We start from the raw sequence: 24005 nt of genomic DNA, 5'->3' as shown, positions 1-24005 counted from the left end.
ATAATATCTGCCTGGAACAAACTAACTACATATGCACGCTCCTTCACCTTATCATTGACCTTTTATGCTCATTCCTTAATCGTTCTCCTTTTGATAATCAAGCACCTGATAGGTAACGTTTCATTATGCCAGACAGAAAAATATTTACAGAACATATCAAAATAATAGAGGACATTTTATACATAAATATCAATTCGTAACGTTCCAGAAAGGGTAGTGGTAGAATTGGGTATAGGGAATTAATAGAAAGACAGGAATATAGGAGATGGAATACTAAGAGTATTTGTATGATATAATGTATTTAAAATAGTCTCATAGTCTCACCTATTCTGCAAGGGATATATTTAAAATCTGTTACTAGCATGAATGAATTCTTGGACACTTTCAAAAATAATTTTTTTTTGATATGTTCCGGTTTCAGATAGAAATGCCCATACAGGAGAGTATCCAGTTGTAATGGTTGATAATGATTCAACTTTATTAACATATCGTTCCTTATATTATTATACATAGGACATTCTAATAAAAAAAATGATACGAGTTTTCACATGGATAACCACAGGCACATGATGGTGAATCAGTTCAATTGACACGATATAGATAATTATTTAATGCACTGCAATTCTGCAATTATGCCTTAATTTAGTAAGAAGAATATTCAGATAACGAGTTCCACAATCAAAATATAAAAGGGGGGGGGGGGGGGGGGGGGGGGTCGTTTTCTGTATGTATATGTTTTTAAAAGTATTCAGAGATGGCTGGTTTCTGTCAGTTTCCGATTCCGAGAGGTTGTTCCAAAGTCTAGTCGTAGCTGGTATAAAAGATAATCGAGTATTTGTTTAACTATAAAAGAGGATAATATAGTTGCTATTATTTCTCAATGAACATGGATTTCTTTCACCAACTAAACCAGGTAATAAATTATAGAGGTATGGATGAGTCATTTTATTATGCATTTTATAAAATAAACTAAGTGTTCTTCTTTCTCGCCGACTTTTTAAAGTTTCCCAACCAGTTTCATGATAAAGTGATTGTTTACTAGCATATCGAGGCAGTCCTGTAACGATTCTAGTATTATTCATGATTTAAGTGAGCTTATAGAAAGTTAGTTTGAACACGTATTTGATGTTTGAGCATGAAACCTGTTTCCTATGACCCGTTTTGATCATTTCCTCATGATTTGCTCCATGTATTCCTCTAGTGAACGCCATGGAGATTGAGAAGGTTTGGGTCGATTACCTTTGTGTGTTGTTAGACAATTTTGAGTGTTTAGATATTGGTTAAGCTAAAATCTTGTTACAATGGATCTTAGAAAACATCCTTCTGGTGAGTTTTGCTTTTAAGCTAACAGATCAGAGATTGATTGACATTACTAAGCAAAACATACCAGCAAATGTGGCTTGTTCATCTAAATGTTTCTCATATTAATACATGTATTTACAAAGTGTAATTATTATTAATTGCTGTGTTCAGTTCTGTCTACATAAACCTTAACCAAATTTACATTGTCAACTCATAAACTATGTATAGAAACTGGTAGACATCATGTGATTTGAGAGACATAGAGGATGACTCCCACGTTATTTTGATATGTCTATTTTAAGTGTATTATTGAAAACCATCTGGTTTTTTTTTTATTGATTCAACTTAAACATAATGGCAGAGAGTTGTCCAATGTACATGTAGGTAAATATCCATATCTAGCATAAAGACAGTGATTGGTAACTGTATAATATGAATGAAGCGTATGTCTATAGTTAATTACGGTAGATTATTTAACGTGTTCAATGCTACATGTAAATGTAATGTTATCTGTTTATAATTGATTATGTTAATATGTTCTACACAGCCAATGTTTCTTCACCTGAAATTCACGTGAAGACATTTTGCCTGTGTAATGTTCAATACAAGTGTAATGTTGTCTGTATATAAATAATTATGTTGATATGTATAATGTTCAGTGTAATGCTATCTGTTTATAATTAATTATGTTAATATGTTACAATGTTCAATGTGAATGTAATATGTGATCTGTTTATAATTATGTTAATATGTTACACTGTTCAATGTGAATGTAATATATCTGTTTATGATTAATTATGTTAATATGTTACAATGTTCAATTTAATTGTAATATGTTATCTGTTTATAATTGATCATGTTAATATTCACTGCGGCATACTCTCGTATGTAACTCTCCTATCTACATTGTATCTTTCGCATTATCCGTTCTGAACGTTACAATGTTACATTTTGTATTTATATACCACGTAGACCTTACAAACCTAAGGACATTCAGTTAATAAATAATCTGAATCTAGGGCTGCGTACACATTTTAATACAATAATCACGACCCGCATTTAATGTTTAAAATTAGCTAAGAAAACACGGATTATGTTATTTAACAAGTTTACCTCTCGGCTTTGACACTTATCAACATAACCAATTTACTAACAAGATTACTATTAAGTGTATATTATTAGATTATGTAACGATATCAAAACAAGTGTATGATGTCTTAATGCTCATTGTATTGACTGTAGGTTTAACATATCTACCTCGTTAAGTTTGAATACATATGTCTGGCGACAATATGATGTTATAATCCGCAGTGTCCTGTAAATGAATAGAACAATAATGTAACCATGTAGGCATGTAGACCTACTAATATAGACGAATGTAGTAAAATTATTTGTAATGCGTCTGAAGATTTAAGATGGAGATCAGTGTTTCCATGTTCATTATCTATACAGTTTTGTATTAGTTTTATGACCACTGAAAAGAAGTTTCGGTGCAATATAAGTCCATGATATACTGCAACAGTCGAAAGTGACATAATCACTCAAGACATATCAGTTAAGATAATTTTGTTTAAAGAGGGTTCGTTGAATAAGACACTTAATAGACACGGATATTATCGAGTATTTTATTAATTATGGGCAGTATTTAAAACAAAAACTTTACTCGAATTAATTACTACTTTTGATAATTTAATACGTTTTACACTGATTTTACCTGATCGTCTGTTTGATTATGTATCCATTATCTATCATTGTAAACTTTATTCTGCATGAGGCTGATTATCATTATAACGTGTTCAGAACAAAAGTTAAATCGGTAACATTTTTCTACGACGTGTGATTTCTTTTAGATTCCTGTTTATATAAAGTATGCATGTTCGATTGGATAATATTGTTCTTAAAATGCGAAAAATCAACTAGGCAAATCTTCACACATTGTAAACTGTATGAATACACATTGGAAAGGTTTGTGATAATTTCTATGACGTAAGCACGGATTGTAATACTCCAACCGTAACGTGTCACAGTGAATGAACTGAACAACTAAACTGAACCGTGCGTGGTACACCCCACTGTTGGAAGGTGGTAATGAATCACTGAGAGGGAAAACCACTGAGGCGGTTTGTGTGAGAGCCCGGATGTGTATCACACACACGTACAACTTGTAAGATAAAAACAGCACACGTGATTCACAGTGAAATATACACGAAGTATTACATGTACAGAGATAAACTTTCCTATTCTATACGACAAAGACAGGATTTAAACCGACGGTAAGTACACAATGTCGTTATAACGTGTGATTGTGGTTGTTGTTTAATATGTAACTGTGTGGTATTGTTTGTGATATCCTGTGTATATTATGTCTGGCTTATCTGCTTCTGTTTACATGTATTTATTATGATAGCTATTTAGCTGGAAAATGGCCCCATATGTAACTTCATTACACAGATGTGGACTGCCGAGTTGTTTATATACCGAGATATATATATATATATACATGTACTGTGGCTATATACAAGTTTAATTGCAATAAATCTCCTATCCTAGCTGATGTATTTGTGACGCCTGTATCTACAGTAAATTGAAATCTTGTGTTCCACTGTCAAACTAGGCATGTGTTTATTTTGATTTTACGAAATTTTATTGTATATCCTCTTATTTAAAAAAAAAAGAAAGATAAATTGCGTTTTGCTGACATTGTTTGTAAAACTCTCCATTGACATGTACGTGCTATCTTATATTTATCACGTCCTATAGAGTTTGGACAAAGCCAACAGTTTTTCATAACACTTTATGTTTGTTTCTGTAATAACACTTGATGTTTGTTTCTGTATATTTGTGGTTGTTTACAGCCTATATTCAGAGTACAGACATTACTTTGTATATATATTTCTGAATACGTGTTTGGAAGTTCAGGTACAAACATACTATATTTACCATGGCCATACCTGAGAACACGAAGCCCTATATAGATTGGACGAGTTATACATAGCCAGGTAAATCCCACCCCAGACGATAGGAGACGGGGTACCAGAGCTTTATAACTAAATCCTACAGACAAATCGACAGCTATATCTATCACAAACGTCCGAAACACTCCCATGTCCCATGTCTTATTCAGAGTGTAAGATACTTGCTCAGTTTTATAATCTATTTAAACTCTTCAACTTCTGCTTTGTATAGCGATTATGTCATAGTCATGTCAACAATGTAAGATGGAAACTACGATATGCTTTCCCGTTGTTGTCTACATTATGACGACAATGTTTACGCAAGCCGAGGTAATTAGTTTTATCGTCTGTTGTGTAACAAATATAATTCAAATGATTTTCTAACATTACATGAATCTAAATGTCAGTTCACAGTAAGATTCACGTAAGTATATACAGAGACTTATATACTAAATATAGGTCTCTGGTATATATGACGTTCCTTGTTGACTCGTGTTAAGTCTATAACCATTATCATTATATTCCATCATATATTTGCTTTGTTAATTAGACTGGAGACATACACATATCTAGTTGCATACATTGATTTTGTCTACTTTAGAATATCTTTTTCTTACGTTATGTACATATTATTTCTTTTTCTTATATTCCGCCATGTAAAACAATTTTGAGGAATAAAAAAATGAAGGAAAAGACACAAATAAATATAGCGGTAGATACAGTCATGTGACGAATATTATCTGTATAATCTGTAATACCACGGAATTCCGGAATTATAATAGTTGTACTAGATGTGTAATACCATGGAATTACGAAATTTTAATAGTGATACTGTATAATGATGTTACTTAGATTATACTGTACATGTAAATGACGTAATGTGTTCACATAAAATTAATTTATTGCGAAACATTGAGAAATAGACAACAGAAATTATACAAATATATACGATATATCCACGTACACAAACTGTCTGTTTGATTTAATTAACCATCTGTATTCAAATTGACCCAATTAATATGTACAACTAATTTCAAAGATTTATCAATGCTGAATAATATATATATATGAAGCTACATAACTATGGAAAAATATGATTCAATGTATATTGTCTAATTTTGATTTGTCCATTCTCTACACAATTTATTTGGTCTGCTCTATACTGCTATCATGCAGTGCCCGTCAACATGTTTGTACTGATAAGATGTAAAGCTCAAGGTTAACAAACAAATTATAATTAGGCGCACGTATTCAGAGAAAGATTGAACTTGGATGACATATCTGAGTAACTTCATCCTTAGGATTGTACTGTTATATATACGTGACAGACATACGGTCTGATATCATCAGACTCTGTTATGTTTTGACTTGTTAAGTGTATCACGAACCACTACACCGGTCAAAAGAGAAGTGTCTAGGTTTAAAGCCCGATGTCGTGTAATGTATGGAGAAGGGGTGAGGGCGGTGACTGTAGGGATTTATGTTGATAGTGTAAAGGTTATCCGTAATGTGATAAGCCTCGGAGAAAGGGAGTAACTTTTTTTGTCTAGTTTTTATTTTCCCTACCAAGGGAGACTCTTCAATAGTACGATACTATGTATCGAGTTACTAGTAGATAACGAGATGGCCCTATTGGGTACGTACGTACAAATGAAACCAAAAATGCACTCCGTTTCTAGGCAGCATATCACATTGTATTTTTGACAAAACTCGTTTGTATTTTAAGTTCCAAACAAGGTCAGTATGTACACTTGTATAGAGACATAGCTGAAATATGGCAAGATGTCCTTCATGGAGCAATGTTGATCCTATTATATGTTTATAAAATGTACATAAGATATCTAATAAAGTATATAAGATATCTAATAAAGTATATAAGATATCTCACAAAATGAATAAGATATTTCATAAAGTGTATAAGATATCTCCTAAAGTGTATAGGATATCTCCTAAAGTGTATAGGATATCTCATAAAGTGTATTAAGATATCTCATAAAGTGTATAAGATATCTAATAAAGTATATAAGATATCTCACAAAATGAATAAGATATCTCCTAAAGTGTATAGGATATCTCCTAAAGTGTATAGGATATCTCCTAAAGTGTATAAGATATCTCATAAAGTGTATAAGATATCTCATAAAGTGTATAAGATATCTCCTAAAGTGTATTAAGATATCTCCTAAAGTGTATAAGATATATCATAAAGTGTATAAGATATCTCATAAAGTATATAAGATATCTCATAAAGTATATAAGATATCTCATAAAGTGTATAAGATATCTCATAAAGTATATAAGATATCTCCTAAAGTGTATAAGATATCTCATAAAGTGTATAGGATATCTCATAAAGTGTATAAGATATCTCCTAAAGTGTATAAGATATCTCCTAAAGTGTATAGGATATCTCATAAAGTGTATTAAGATATCTCCTAAAGTGTATAAGATATCTCATAAAGTGTATAGGATATCTCATAAAGTGTATAGGATATCTCATAAAGTGTATAGGATATCTCATAAAGTGTCTAAGATATCTCATAAAGTATATAGGATATCTCATAAAGTGTATAAGATATCTCCTAAAGTGTATAAGATATCTCATAAAGTGTATAAGATATCTCATAAAGTATATAAGATATCTCATAAAGTGTATAGGATATCTCATAAAGTGTATAGGATATCTCCTAAAGTGTATAGGATATCTCATAAAGTGTATAGGATATCTCCTAAAGTGTATAAGATATCTCCTAAAGTGTATAGGATATCTCATAAAGTGTATAAGATATCTCCTTAAGTGTATTAAGATATCTCCTAAAGTGTATAAGATATCTCATAAAGTGTATAAGATATCTCCTTAAGTGTATAAGATATCTCATAAAGTGTATAGGATATCTCCTAAAGTGTATAAGATATCTCATAAAGTGTATTAAGATATCTCCTAAAGTGTATTAAGATATCTCCTAAAGTGTATTAAGATATCTTCTAAAGTGCATTAAGATATCTCATAAAGTGTATAGGATATCTCATAAAGTGTATAAGATATCTCCTAAAGTGTATAGGATATCTCATAAAGTGTATAAGATATCTCCTAAAGTGTATTAAGATATCTCATAAAGTGTATAAGATATCTCATAAAGTGTATTAAGATATCTCCTAAAGTGTATTAAGATATCTCCTAAAGTGTATTAAGATATCTTCTAAAGTGCATTAAGATATCTCATAAAGTGTATAGGATATCTCATAAAGTGTATAAGATATCTCCTAAAGTGTATAGGATATCTCATAAAGTGTATAAGATATCTCCTAAAGTGTATTAAGATATCTCATAAAGTGTATAAGATATCTCCTAAAGTGTATTAAGATATCTCCTAAAGTGTATTAAGATATCTTCTAAAGTGCATTAAGATATCTCATAAAGTGTATAAGATATCTCATAAAGTGTATAAGATATCTCCTAAAGTGTATTAAGATATCTCATAAAGTGTATAAGATATCTCCTAAAGTGTATTAAGATATCTCATAAAGTGTATAAGATATCTTCTAAAGTGCATTAAGATATCTCATAAAGTGTATAAGATATCTCATAAAGTGTATAAGATATCTCCTAAAGTGTATTAAGATATCTCATAAAGTGTATAAGATATCTTCTAAAGTGCATTAAGATATCTCATAAAGTGTATAAGATATCTCATAAAGTGTATAAGATATCTCCTAAAGTGTATAGGATATCTCCTAAAGTGTATAAGATATTTCATAGAGTATACATACAGTAAGATATAAGAGTTTGCCAACTGGGTCAACATTGCTCCATGAATAAATGCTAACTTGGTTTACCATACTGAATGGACAAACAAATGCCCCTATTTCATCCCATAGACAATTCCAAGCATACATTTTGTAACGGCATGCTTGTTTTATGCAAAATAGCTGTACAAGTTCTCCTCAAACATGCACTTTTCGCACTTTTTGTCAAAATTGCCAAATAGTATAGAAAAATACCGTTAATCTCAGGCAGAACTACGTACAATGCCAACCCGATAGGTGATCATGTCGGGAACGCCAGTCAACATGTCCTGTCGTGTGTGCTAGTTAATGCCCCGTGTTGTATAGCGTTTCGTTTTCCTTATTATGCTGATTATTAATCTTGTTCTATTTCAAAATTGTCATATTGAAACGAGATTTTAATTGTACATAAATCTGATATAGTATATGAAACATCATAATTATATGAAATATCACATAAAATATTTCATAATGTACAATTTGATGGAAAAAGAGATCGACATTGCTGGTAGAATAAATAATCAGTTTGCTTACGATATCTTTGATTATTGTATTATGACGATGAGTGAATATTGGTATTTGGTAAAGATATGGTAAGCCGTTGTTGAAAAAGAGGCATTTTATTTGATATTATTAGACGATAATTAATTTATGAGAATAAATGAATTATTACTACAGTATTAAACAGTTAATCAAATGATTAACAATTCATTTATTATTTAACCATTCGTTTATTGATAAGAATAATTCAGTTATAAATATTACAAAAGAAATGACTTATTGATATTATGAAATGATTCATTATTAAAAAAAATGATTTATCAATATTAATAAATGTTTTTTTCCCCCACAACGGCTTGCGAAAAAGTCGGGTAAATTCTAATTGTCTGAGTTTATAAATTATAAGCAGGTGCATCGACAAGTAGCTTACAACAGTGAGAGTTTATAAGTTATATAACGCAAGTTAAAGGGCCGTTCAGAACTAAGATGCTAAAACGTGATAGGTCATGATGTCGGAACGCTAGTCAAATTGTCATGTCACGTGCGATAGCGATCTCTGAATTTTAATGGTCACTTTGCCGTATTTTACGGACGTAATTGCCCCAAGGAACCACTTGTACAGATACGTATGTTAATTGTTACGTATCTAATAAAACAACACCTGTGGACATACATATAGATATACGATACGTATGTTTATTGTTATATATCATAGCTCCGACCAGTACCTATCTCACAGTGGCATCGTTCTGTCAATATGTCCGGGGTTAGATGTTCCAACTATATCCATATATATATATACAATGATACAGTATATACTTGGAGATTACAAGTCAGATGATTCCATAAGGAGTCTCATTTTTGTATAATATTATAATTAGCTCACCTGGTCCGAAGGACCAAGGTGAGCTTATGCCATACCGTTGCGTCCGTCGTCCGTCCGTCCGTCGTCCGTCGTCCGTCAACAATTGACTTCTTCTTCATAACCACTGATCAGAATTTGACGAAATTTTGTCAGAAGCATCCCTATGGGGTGTGGACTCAAAATTGTACAAATGGTGGGGCTGACCCCCCAGGGGTCTGAGGGGCGGGGCCAAAAGGGGTCAATTTGGCTATATTAATATAAACGACTTCTTCTCTGAAACCAAGCAAAGGATATCGCTCCTATTTGCCTGGTAGCATCACTATGGGATGAGGATTCAAAATTGTACAAATGGTGGGGCTGACCCCCTGGGGGCCTGAGGGCGGGGCCAAAATGGGTCAATATACCTATATTTATATCAACGACTTCTTCTCTGAAACCAAGCAATGGATATTGCTCATATTTGCCTGGTAGCATCACTATGAGATGGGGATTCAAAATTGTACAAATGGTGAGGCTGACCCCACGGGGGCCTGAGGGGCGGGGCCAAATGTGGTCAATTGGGCTATATTGATATAAACGACTTCTCCTCTGAAACCGAGCAATGGATATTGCTCATATTTGCCTGGTAGCATCAGTATGGGGTGGGGATTCAAAATTGTACAAATGGTAAGGCTGACCCCACGGGGGCCTGAGGGGCGGGGCCAAGAAGGGTCAATTTGGCTATATTGATATGAACAACTTCTCCTCTGAAATCAAGCAATAGATATTGCTCGTATTTGACTGTGAGCATCCCTTTGGGGCCAGGATTCAAAATTGTACAAATGGTGGGGCCGACCTACCTGGGGCCTGAGGGGCGGGGCCAAAAGGGGTCAATTTGGCTAAATTGATATAAACAACTTCTTCTCTGAAACTAAGCTATGGATATCGCTCATATTTGCCTGCTTCAACCCCCGGGGTAGGGATTCAAAACTGTATAAATGACAGAGCTGACCCCCGGGGAGCTAAGAGGCGGGGCCAAAAGGGGTCATTTTGGCAGAATTGATATAAACAACTTCTTCTCTGAAACTAAGCAATGGATATATCACTCACATTTGTATGGTAGCATGGTCATGGGGTGGGGATTCAAAATTGTACAAATTTTGGGGCTGACCCCCCCACCAAGGGGACTTAGGGGTGGGGCCAAAAAGGGTCAATTTGGCTAAATTGATATGAACAACTTCTATGAAACAGCTCATATTTGACTGGTAGCATCCTTTTGGTTAGGGATTCAAAATTTTATAAAGGAAGGAACTGACCCCAGGGTGCAGAGGGCGGGGTCAAAAGGGGTCAGTTGGTTTAAACAACTTCTTTTCTGAAACTAAGCAATGGATATCGCTCACATTTGTGTGGTAGCATCTGGGGTTGCGCCAAAAGTCAATTTCATTTCATGGATTAATGCATTTTTGGCATAAAAACCTCACGTACCCATATAAAATGCCTATGATATATATTGACATAGCAATACCAGTGACAATATACTTAATCATCATTCTTGTTTCATATCTCATGAAATCCAGGTGAGCGATACAGGCCCTCTGGGCCTCTTGTTATCATTGGTACAGGTATCGATGCATGTTCATAAGAAATATAATGTCTAAATTAAATGTCTTAATTCATTACGTTTTTACCTGCGTTACAGCGTTTTTAATAAATTTTCACAATAACTGGCTCAGCCAATGATCTAGGTTAAGTACGAAGAATGCATTAATGTTCGAAGTTAAACGTTATAAATGTTGACGACAGCTCTGGCGTTTATTTTGTTATTGCTAGTGGGGAACGAATCATCTGGAAGGGCAAAAAGAAAAGCAAAACATTGGGCGATTTTTCTAAAAAAAAAATTTCAGCTCATGAAAAAGTAACTCTTATTCGCCAAGCACATTGCTGTGTATTATTGTTTCTAATTTATATAACAGGATTGTCTGAATGATCCCATCATCGTATGGCGAAAATAGTTTGAAAGTTTTCATTTGTTATTTTTTGAAATGTTAAGCTACAAGAGGTTTTCATCAAGGATCCAATCATCGAGAGACCGCCTCCATTAAATGGATTCCGTAGAAGTATAGGAGAATGGTTAAAACGAGAACATATTGCATTGGAGTCATAGTCAGAGTGTTGGTTTTGTGACCTAGATCTGTACGGTGGGTGGCGTCGTGACCTAGATTTGTACGGTGGGTGGCGTCGTGACCTAGATTTGTACGGTGGGTGGCGTCGTGACCTAGATTTGTACGGTGGGTGTCGTCGTTACCTAGATTTGTACGGTGGGTGGCGTCGTTACCTAGATTTGTACGGTGGGTGGCGTCGGTGAAGCCGAAGACGCTTGTCCTGCCGGAACACCAGTCCTTATCCTCTTGTACAAACAGTAGACAAATTTGCTGTTAGATAACGATGCATATAAAAGTTGGATAATGTTGGTTGTATGATGGCGTGCTTACCTGGAGGATGGCGGTAATTTGTTTTGTGTATCTATAATTATTACAGTATTATACGATAGTTAGATGGTTTTATACAATAGATATGACACAGACATGGCCTGTTTATCAGGCTGACACCCCAAACACAGCTGCTGTGTGTGGTGAGACCACCTCGGCTGAACCTAACACGTGAATGGAACACGTATAGCTAAGTAATTATCGGATTCCGCCCCAACATTGTGCCGTGGTCCGATAGGTTTTATTTTAGTTATACACAGCTCACTGTTTCTCTCCAGATACTTACGGAGACTGCGCTGGCCATTTTCATAATAGCATCTTGAATCACTGTTGTAGCTTCTGTAAAATATTCCTTGTCCTTATAATTTTCTGTTGATACATGTACATGTGTATCCTGATTAAGATGTCTATCTATGTATATCCACCTATATACTATATATTGATATAAAATAAATAAATAGAATATAAATAAATAAATACAGAAACGTCAGTAAAATTAATGACATTAGTACGATATTCTGCATTTTATGTTTTTGTCGTGTTCGTCGTTCATTCACATCTTTTGTTAATATCATTTGAAATAAATCTTTGAAATTTAATTTGATAACCCCCATTCATCCGGTAAAATAAAACAAAATTTACATTACAAATAATTGGTTAGGCTTTTATATCATTATAAAACGCTGTGTATTAGCTGTTACAGATTATAAAATCATTTTATAAAATATTCACAATATTGAACACCTATTAGAGTTTATAATTAAAGTAGAACTTGCGTTACTGAATAATATATTTTCGGTTTTATTCATCTGTAAATTCCGAAACGAAATATCAAGAACAAAGTCACGTGACGCAACACCATTCCCACCAAGGTGTCTACCCTCATAACAATTAAGTCACACGTGCGGGCAATATGTAACTGTAAGGGTGTCAACATATCATAACTGTTTTCATACACGACTTGTCTCTGTTCCAAGTGTACCGTAATACACGTATAGTATTCACTTATACACCGCTAATCATCGCCTAAGATGTTCCCCTGGTCTGAAAATCAATCTCAAACAGTCTGTGATAATTATCTCCATAAATTCCTGCGTGCCTTTTATCTCAACTTAATTGAAGGACAACATTCGAATCTGTCAATGCATCGACACAATGGTTGATGGGATATTAGTATAAAATCTATATCGTTTTAATTACACGATATTGAATTTCTTTTATTCGTTGATGAAAGAAATGCACATAGTTTACTTATTTTGATATAAGTTTCGATACTGTTAAACATTGACTACTTGTTCTAAAATGCGTTTCTTTACTGTTGGCAGTTCGGCCCGTCTGAACGATGTACAACCGAGTGGTGGCCAGCGTCGTTTTGTTCTGTTATGGTAAGTACATTGTCTCGACGTACGTCAGGCTCCGAACTCGGAATTCATTTAATTAATGAACAGATTATCACTAATATTTATGATAATTTATAAAAAGAAAACTATCCACTTTTATTCTCACACACAATGTCGCCGTTAACTGCAGATGATACAAATATACGTAGTTGATGTGATTTTGATGTTTGAACGAGCCGAGTACTTATGTTACAAATCTAATTGGAAGATTGGGATAAAATATAATTCATTGTATCAAAATATCATGTCCTAATTTGCCGCTTCTAACAAATTTTTGGATTTTAACGGTTTTCATATATTTAAAGTTCTGAACGTGACATCAGCGGAAAAGAAATGGACAGAATGGAGCGAGTGGACCACGTGCTCCACCACGTGCGAGTTCGGACTACGAGAGAGAATTTCCCGCCTTAATAACGAAGATGGGGGCTTTACTAATCTCACTAGGACCGATCACAGAACGTGTTTAAATGACGTCATGTGTCCAGGTAAATAGCCAATATTGACACTGGATATATGCTATCTATATCGTTATTGTTAACATCAGATGTTCTGATTTTGAAATACACTATGGCCATGACTTCTTACTTAAACCATATACAGTAACTGAAAGAAAACGGAAACACAAAAATGGTACAAGAAGAGAATTTTATACTCTTGCCCTGTGAAGGTCTCAAACTAGCGCACGACCTACTTAGGTATAGAAAGGTGATTTATCTTTCTACCAAGACAACATCTTAGACAGAATGGTATAACTACAGTCATGTTTATGTACATTCATTTTTATCGTCACTATCATCAGGATATTACGACACACATACCATCTTCATAACTTATAAATATCTTACAAACTTATCTGTCAAACCAGTCGCTCTACTCCAATAATGCTGAGCGCTAAGCAGGAGTAGCAACTGCCATTTTTAGAGACTCTGGTATGTCTCGGCCAGGGGACAGAACCCAAAGCCTTCCTCACAGGGGCGAACGCTCAACTCATGTCAGTATAATGTGACCGGGGGATGTGCTGCTGGGTGTCCTCGGCAGTATGCTTCACTGAGGTAGCACTGTAAATCGGCAAAAGTTCCGGACTATCAGATGGAGCCTCCCATACACACTCACGACACGCATGCATGTCGACGCACTGGAGGCCGTCCTTAAATGACCGTGGCTGTTGATAGGACGTTAAACAATAATACATTAAACCAAATCATTCTGTCATAAAACTTTGTTATAAGCATATCTAACTGAATCAGTCTCTATTGGCTATGCATTGTTATTCGTAATATATAGTGACTGGCAATCACCTTGACTGATTCACGCGGGGAAGTTTAGCCCTGTAATTTTCCTTACCGCACTGACACTTTAATGCATTAATTTTTTTTCTCTTTCTTTCTTTTGTCGATTTCTTGTATCCAAACATCTCCTTCTGCAGGAAATAAAGGATGATGATGATGATGATGATGATGATGATGATGATGATTATGATGATAATGATGATGATATGTCGCACTCACGGGAAGCCGTCCTTAATTAAATGACCTTAGCTGTTGATAGGACGTTAAACAATAATAAATCAAACCAAACCAAATCATTCTGTCATAAAATTTTGTTATACGCATATCTAACTGAATCAGTCTCCATTGGTTGGAATGATTCCCCATATGTGATCTTGAACAGTCAGACACATCTAACGTCTCTGTAGATGTAACTTTATACGACTTAATTATAAAAGATATAACTCTTCACACTAGTATATCTCTATAACATTATTGTCCACAGTGGCCGGTAACTGGACAAGTTGGAGCCCGTGGAGTCACTGTTCTATGCCGTGCGGAATGGGCCAACAGAAACGGGTCCGCCATTGCGCAAATCCACGCCCGGCCCACGGTGGAGCCGAGTGTTTTGGACCGGAGGAACAAACCCAGGAGTGCAAAAATCAGCGATGCCCACGTACGTGATTGATCATTTAAAATTGACCACTGTTAATAATTTGTAAATGCTTTATTTACGTTGTATGAGGGCACTGCATCAAAGGTAGGGACCGCCGTATTGCCGTCATTCTGTGTAACACAAGGAGACGAATCCTTGCATAAGGACGTCGAATTGAGACACTAATTCTCCAATAGCTTCGATGGCTTTTCTTTGGTTGACGGACCTTGCAACCAAAGACATGGTCGTTCCACTATTTCGCGAAGCAGTTTACTTACTTCTTGAATATTATACCGACGGGGAAGATGCCATATGATATATATTCAATATAGGCCCTTTCAAACATAAGATAATTATGCCATAACACTTTATTATGTTGGAAGCTGCAAAATTCTACACAAATGCAATGGATACAGGTTTTTCATGATAATTCCATGTCTCCTTGTTCTGTGTAGCTATCCGATATTTAATTCCATCTTGTTCTATGTAGATATCCGATATTTAATTCCATCTTGTTCAGTGTAGATATCCGATATGTAATTCCATGTCTCCTTGTTCTATGTAGCTATCCGATATGTAATTCCATATCTTCTTGTTCTGTGTAGATATCCGATATGTAATTCCATATCTCCTTGTTCTGTGTAGCTATCCGATATGTAATTCCATGTCTTCTTGTTCTGTGTAGATATCCGATATGTAATTCCATGTCTCCTTGTTTTGTGTAGCTATCCGATATGTAATTCCATATCTTCTTGTTCTGTGTATCTATCCGATATGTAATTCCATATCTTCTTGTTCTGTGTATCTATCCGATATGTAATTCCATATCTTCTTGTTCTGTGTATCTATCCGATATGTAATTCCATATCTTCTTGTTCTGTGTATCTATCCGATATGTAATTCCATGTCTCCTTGTTCTATGTAGCTATCCGATATGTAATTCCATGTCTCCTTGTTCTGTGTAGATATCCGATATGTAATTCCATATCTCCTTGTTCTGTGTAGCTATCCGATATGTAATTCCATGTCTTCTTGTTCTGTGTAGATATCCAATATGTAATTCCATGTCTCCTTGTTCTGTGTAGATATCCGATATGTAATTCCATATCTTCTTGTTTTGTGTAGATATCCGATATGTAATTCCATATCTTCTTGTTCTGTGTAGATATCCAATATGTAATTCCATGTCTCCTTGTTCTGTGTAGATATCCGATATGTAATTCCATGTCTTCTTGTTCTGTGTAGCTATCCGATATGTAATTACATATCTCCTTGTTCTGTGTAGCTATCCGATATGTAATTCCATGTCTTCTTGTTCTGTGTAGCTATCCGATATGTAATTCCATATCTCCTTGTTCTGTGTATATATCCGATATGTAATTCCATGTCTTCTTGTTCTATGTAGATATCCGATATTTAATTCCATGTCTCCTTGTTCTGTGTAGCTATCCGATATGTAATTCCATGTCTTCTTGTTCTGTGTAGATATCCAATATGTAATTCCATGTCTCCTTGTTCTGTGTAGCTATCCGATATGTAATTCCATATCTCCTTGTTCTGTGTAGATATCCGATATGTAATTCCATGTCTCCTTGTTCTGTGTAGCTATCCGATATGTAATTCCATATCTTCTTGTTCTGTGTAGCTATCCGATATGTAATTCCATATCTCCTTGTTCTGTGTATATATCCGATATGTAATTCCATGTCTTCTTGTTCTGTGTATATATCCGATATGTAATTCCATATCTTCTTGTTCTGTGTATATATCCGATATGTAATTCCATATCTTCTTGTTCTGTGTAGATATCCGATATGTAATTCCATATCTCTTTGTTCTGTGTAGATATCCGATATGTAATTCCATGTCTCCTTGTTCTGTGTAGATATCCGATATGTAATTCCATATCTTCTTGTTCTGTGTATATATCCGATATGTAATTCCATATCTTCTTGTTCTGTGTATATATCCGATATGTAATTCCATATCTTCTTGTTCTGTGTAGCTATCCGATATGTAATTCCATATCTTCTTGTTCTGTGTAGCTATCCGATATGTAATTCCATATCTTCTTGTTCTGTGTAGCTATCCGATATGTAATTCCATATCTTCTTGTTCTGTGTAGATATCCGATATGTAATTCCATGTCTCCTTGTTCTGTGTAGATATCCGATATGTAATTCCATGTCTCCTTGTTCTGTGTAGATATCCGATATGTAATTCCATGTCTCCTTGTTCTGTGTAGATATCCGATAAGTAATTCCATGTCTTGTTGTTTTGTGTAGCTATCCCTGCTGATTTCTCCATGGATCTGTGTGAAGATGAACACAGGATCTTTCTGTGTCGCAGCGCCATACAATGTGTCAACAAAACGGAAGTATGTAACAGGGTGGTAAACTGTCATGACGGAAGTGACGAAATGAGTTGTTACAGATACGGTCCAAATGCTTCCGGTAAGTTACTTGTACAGAACACACACTACCTACAATGTGAAACACTTGTATTTGTTTCGAGCAAAAATACACGTGACCACAATGATGACAACACTAGGCGTGCTAAGTCAGATATCAAAAAAACGAATCAGTGACTATATATGTGTATTGCCAGTTGCAAAGGCCAACACCATTAGGTGAAACAGATTATTTAGAAAACATGCATAGAAACTTTTTCACACAAAATTAGCTACTCATTGACGTTAAAAGAGGATAAAATAATGGGGAAATGTTGGCAAAAGTGAAAATAATCATTTTGATTTTAAGTTATCACATACATGTAGGTAGTCGGTGTTCACAGGGCTGCAGTGTTCTCGTTTCATGAAAGATAAATTGTTTTCTTACCTGCACGTGTGATACTCTGTACTTATTTGTTATGTCAGCCTTTCACGGGTTTTTGGAAAAACAGGCGAGAAACACTACAAAACCACATTTATTTACATATCCACAATATTCAAAACAGTAGCTGAGATGATAAGGCTTTGCATTCACTGAGAGGCATTACTACCTGTCAATGGGTGGCTCTGAGCTATATGAAGATATTCATGCAGACGCCGAAAGTCTTGTCATCTCACTTACTGTTTTGTATAATGTTGACATGGAAACGAATATGGTTACTTGTAATTTGTTTTACCTGACTCGTTACACCTTCGTTGTTGGGTACAAGCCACTGTACTAAACTGAAAAAAAAAATATAAGAAAAGGTTTTTGTAATTGAATGTTGCATAACATGTATGTAGAATAACACATATGAGATACTTATAATGAGTGTAGACCAAAACGTAAAAATCTAATATTACACTGTAACATCTTCACCGGTTAAATCTATAGTATACCTTCCGGAAACGTGTCTATATAAATCTGACAGATTCTTAGTCTAACTCTGATATATTTCTTTGTTGCAGCCTCCATCCAAAACCTGCTATCAACAGCCATGACGATATTTCTTTGCCTGGTGTTGGTCCGTTTGACGTCCTGACGACACTGGGGTACCCAGCGTTAATGACACGTCGATATATTTTATATGATTAAGAATACTAAGACATGGTGCTGTTTGTTTTAAATGTTGATGATCGGCATTATTCCATTAGAGTTACCTCCCGTTGGTCCGATCATTGCTGATTGAATTGATTGTAGATTTTATATTGTTTGTGGTTTAATGATACTATCGAAGGTTGTTGTAGTTTACTGTATGTCATGTTTATCCCTCCCACGCTTTAGGTATATATATGTATATCCTGGAATGCTGATGTTTTCACATGCACGGGGTCGATTACATGATAAGTCAATTAATTGAACTATGTATTATATCATATTATTGACATTACCATTACGACATGCAATGTACTAAAGCTAATGACATTTACAGTTTAGTAAATGAAAATCGTATGTAGATGGCACTTTTTGTTTGAAATCCTTTGATACATAATTATTTAAATTACCGAAAGAGGCTATTCTCAGTTGTTAGGTTTGTGTCCTCTTTGTATGCAATCTGTGATTCCAACTTAACTTACCTGGCTATGGCATATTGTCTAGTCTATAAACAATTGCTAATTGAAATGATTTTCTGGTTTTTTGGACTGATAGCTAAACAGTTTTCCGTTACTCCGGTCCAGTGACTAGTGACTATAGACATTAATTTGTTTACAAAAGCGTTTATGTCCTAAATACAGTATTTAAAACGTAATCCATCTACACACACACATACGAGATATACCACACCTGTAAAATATCGATATTATGTATATAAATGTATATGTAAATACATTTTTGTATGCTTTCATGATAAAAAATGTCACCTTAAAACCCGTCAAACATTTATACTATCAGTTATACAGTCTTTTGATAATTAGTAATATAAGTCGTTTATATAAGAATTTCTTAATCAATCACAACCTTCTTCAAAATTAGCTGAAATAAATGGATATTTGTCTATACATGTAGATGAAATGTAATTCGCTATAACAGTAAGCTGACATATTTGTAGGTTGTAATTTGTTATAACATTTATTTTTCAGTGTAAATGATGAAATTACCATTTCTTGTAATTAAATTTACTCTCAATTACACATTACTTTTATTTACTTGAAACAAATTTAAATTAATGACCATTACATTTGATTACCCTGTAAATATTATAGGCGGATATTTCCTAGACATACTTCCTCCAAAAAATATACAATATGATTTTGTAGTCCCTAGTTGTGTTTTTATTGTTTTTCACTTTTCATAATACATTTTATGATAGATGTATCATTTATGTGACTTTTATATTGATTTATAATATAGATGATATACATACATTAGGTGCTATGTGTGATGACGTTATCTATAGAATCTGAGATGTTTGTGATCATCATGCAAAAGTTAATGTATGCATTGTTAAAAGCGAAATTCTCAACCTAATCATTTTTGTATTATATTTTAAAATACTTTTCAATGATATTCTGATTTATAATTTACATTCTGTTCTATAAATTACTCATTATTACAGATTACATGCATTTTTAACCTTTTAGTTCTTTCAGTTGTGTGTTTTATTAGAAACGTTCTTGCCAGTGTGAAGTGTAGAACAGCCGGTGCTATGGTAACTTAGTACCCTGGTATCCATATACCGCACACCCACAAGTTTTCTACCGTTATTATGCTTGTAACAGTGCTGAGGGAAACATGCCCGCACACGATCTATATTTGTTTACAAGAGAATGAAATTTTTATTGTGTCCGTGCAGTATAACTTATATATTTTTGATATACCAAGGTATTTGATATATTTTTGATATACCAAGGTATTTGAACACATCATGTGTCCTTCACATACATTGTGTACGCTTACATCGTGGTTTAATAATACAATGGTTGCTATAATTATTCGGTTTAGAGTGAATATTGTTTTATTTGTTAGTAAATGAAACGTTATGCAATACTCTAGGGTACTATATTTACATCGTAATTCCGCCAGTACTTGCCATACGTAGTTGTCTTTTTTTTCTCTTTCCCTCTCTTTATTTTTTGATGTGTCAGCGCAGTCTTTACGACTAAATTTTCTACATTGTATATACATGTAGATGATATTTGTGTCGTTAATAATAAGGATACCGGTATTTCAGGGGTGTGATTTGAGGGAGAGAGAGAGATGTTTTTTTTCACATGATAATTACTTGTGCTGTTTCTTGAATAAAAATACCTTATATTTGTAAGATAAACTTTTTATATTGTCTGTTTAAATGACATATGACCATTAGCATACAATCTATTATACTTTAAATATTCGGGACGAGATGCATTAGTTTTGTAAGACAAAAGCGACCAAAAACAGTGTTTACGAGCTTGTGCAATCGATAATTTTATTTGCGGGCTTTGACATTCGATCAACACTTCTGTTTGCGAGCTTGTTTGATCAAAATCAGTATTTGCGAGTTTGTGCGATCCTTAATTGTTTGCTAGCTTGTTAAAACTAATGTTTCTTTCAAGCAAATGACCTGAACATTGGCAATCTTTGGCTGCCTCAGTCTACTTAATCGCTGTTTATGTCAAAGATCAATATTTTTTCAAATAATACTGTTTTACTCGATTTTATCTCGTGGTTTGATGATTACGAGTCCGAATGGCGATTTCTGTCCTAATTCAGCTTTGTAACTCTGGAGTCTTCAAAGCCAGGTTGACTATGATACTGCGAACTCGCTTTACGTTACAGATACAGTTTGTGATACATTAGTTAGTATAGGTATGTAGAGTTATAAATAGTTAGTATAGGTATGTAGAGTTATAAATAGTTAGTATAGGTACATGTATGTAGAGTTATAAATAGTTAGTATAGGTATGTATAGTTATAAATAGTTAGTATAGGTATGTAGAGTTATAAATAGTTAGTATAGGTATGTAGAGTTATAAATAGTTAGTATAGGTATGTAGAGTTATAAATAGTTAGTATAGGTATGTATAGTTATAAATAGTTAGTATAGGTATATAGAGTTATAAATAGTTAGTATAGGTATATAGAGTTATAAATAGTTAGTATAGGTATGTAGAGTTATAAATAGTTAGTATAGGTATGTAGAGTTATAAATAGTTAGTATAGGTATGTAGAGTTATAAATAGTTAGTATAGGTATGTAGAGTTATAAATAGTTAGTATAGGTATGTAGAGTTATAAATAGTTAGTACATGTATGTAGAGTTATAAATAGTTAGTACATGTATGTAGAGTTATAAATAGTTAGTATAGGTATGTAGAGTTATAGTTAGTATAGGTATGTAGAGTTATAAATAGTTAGTATATGTATGTAGAGTTATAAATAGTTAGTATAGGTACATGTATGTATAGTTATAAATAGTTAGTATAGGTATGTAGAGTTATAAATAGTTAGTATATGTATGTAGAGTTATAAATAGTTAATATATAGGTATGTAGAGTTATAAATAGTTAGTATAGGTATGTAGAGTTATAAATATTAGTATAGGTATGTATAGTTATAAATAGTTAGTATATGTATGTAGAGTTATAAATAGTTAGTATAGGTATGTAGAGTTATAAATAGTTAGTATAGGTATGTAGAGTTATAAATAGTTAGTATAGGTATGTAGAGTTATAAATAGTTAGTATAGGTATGTAGAGTTATAAATAGTTAGTATATAGGTATGTAGAGTTATTAATAGTTAGTATAGGTATGTAGAGTTATAAATAGTTAGTATAGGTATGTAGAGTTATAAATAGTTAGTATAGGTATGTAGAGTTATAAATAGTTAGTAAAGGTATGTAGAGTTATAAATAGTTAGTATAGGTATGTAGAGTTATAAATAGTTAGTATAGGTATGTATAGTTATAAATAGTTAGTATAGGTATGTAGAGTTATAAATAGTTAATATATAGGTATGTAGAGTTATAAATAGTTAGTGTAGGTATGTAGAGTTATAAATAGTTAGTATACGTATGTAGAGTTATAAATAGTTAGTATATGTATGTAGAGTAATAAATAGTTAGTATAGGTATGTAGAGTTATAAATAGTTAGTATAGGTATGTAGAGTTATAAATAGTTGTTATAGGTATGTAGAGTTATAAATAGTTGTTATAGGTATGTAGAGTTATAAATAGTTAGTATAGGTATGTAGAGTTATAAATAGTTAGTATAGGTATGTAGAGTTATAAATAGTTAGTATAGGTATATAGAGTTATAAATAGTTAGTATAGGTATGTAGAGTTATAAATAGTTAGTATAGGTATGTAGAGTTATAAATAGTTAGTATAGGTATGTAGAGTTATAAATAGTTAGTATAGGTATGTAGAGTTATAAATAGTTAGTATAGGTATGTAGAGTTATAAATAGTTAGTATAGGTATGTAGAGTTATAAATAGTTAGTAAAGGTATGTAGAGTTATAAATAGTTAGTAAAGGTATGTAGAGTTATAAATAGTTAGTATAGGTATGTAGAGTTATAAATAGTTAGTATAGGTATGTAGAGTTATAATTAGTTAGTATAGGTATATAGAGTTATAATAGTTAGTATAGGTATGTAGAGTTACAAAAAGCTAGTGTAGATATGTAGAGTTATAAATAGTTAGTATAGGTATGTAGAGTTATAAATAGTTAGTAAAGGTATGTAGAGTTATAAATAGTTAGTATAGGTATGTAGAGTTATAAATAGTTAGTATAGGTATGTAGAGTTACAAAAAGCTAGTGTAGATATGTAGAGTTATAAATGGTTACGAAACAATCTGATTAAAACTTTTACAGATAAACGCAGGGTCTGCGTGTCTTTGAGGTATGTTAAAGAGCATAATTTACAGTTACCTGGCGTCCTGTTGGTTCCGGAGAAATGACCACAATGCTATAAACTGTAGCATCCCACTTCCACTACCCTTTATACCCAACACTGTCTTCTCTGGATAAATAGATTAAATTTATTCAGCGTTTGCTTTGATGTTTGAGATATATCTATTACGCATTTTGAGGATTTTATTTTGACATAACATGCTCTGGGCGCGTTTAAAGAAAATGGTCTTAAACTAAAGCATGTCTAGTACAATACTGAAAGTAATGTTCAGCGCATCTGATCGCCATAATCCCACACAAAATTCATGCTGCAAAGGATACACTAATTATGGATTTTCGTGAAGACTGAAGAAAGGCGAACCAAACATATACAAAAAAACATTGAACACGTCTTAATATCGCAGAAAATCTCCCAAACAGTTAATGAAGTCGACCATTAATATTTCACGTGGTCTTCGCCAAGCGGTATCTCCGTCTGTCAAGGAAATTGAGATGTTAAGAACACCGTAGGCTGAGGAAGCGGGATTCTTACTATTCAGAAAT

At 33.5% G+C, this 24005-nt stretch overlaps 1 protein-coding gene across 1 annotated transcript; it reads left to right on the top strand.

The window, feature by feature from the left end:
• Window positions 1-3372: 3372 nt before the first annotated feature.
• Window positions 3373-20892, top strand: LOC117342357 (ectin-like). Its single transcript, XM_033904501.1, has 6 exons — window positions 3373-3575; window positions 13202-13261; window positions 13582-13761; window positions 15050-15220; window positions 17485-17652; window positions 18597-20892. The coding sequence occupies exons 2-6, from the start codon at window positions 13219-13221 to the stop codon at window positions 18668-18670; spliced, it is 636 nt and encodes a 211-aa protein (XP_033760392.1). The 5' UTR covers window positions 3373-3575; window positions 13202-13218; the 3' UTR covers window positions 18671-20892.
• The last annotated feature ends 3113 nt before the right edge of the window (window positions 20893-24005 follow it).

The sequence above is a fragment of the Pecten maximus genome, chromosome 14, assembly GCF_902652985.1.
Source record: "Pecten maximus chromosome 14, xPecMax1.1, whole genome shotgun sequence".
Lineage (NCBI taxonomy): Eukaryota > Metazoa > Mollusca > Bivalvia > Pectinida > Pectinidae > Pecten > Pecten maximus.
Note: the sequence above shows the minus strand (reverse complement) of the source record. Positions and strands in the feature narration are given on the sequence as shown.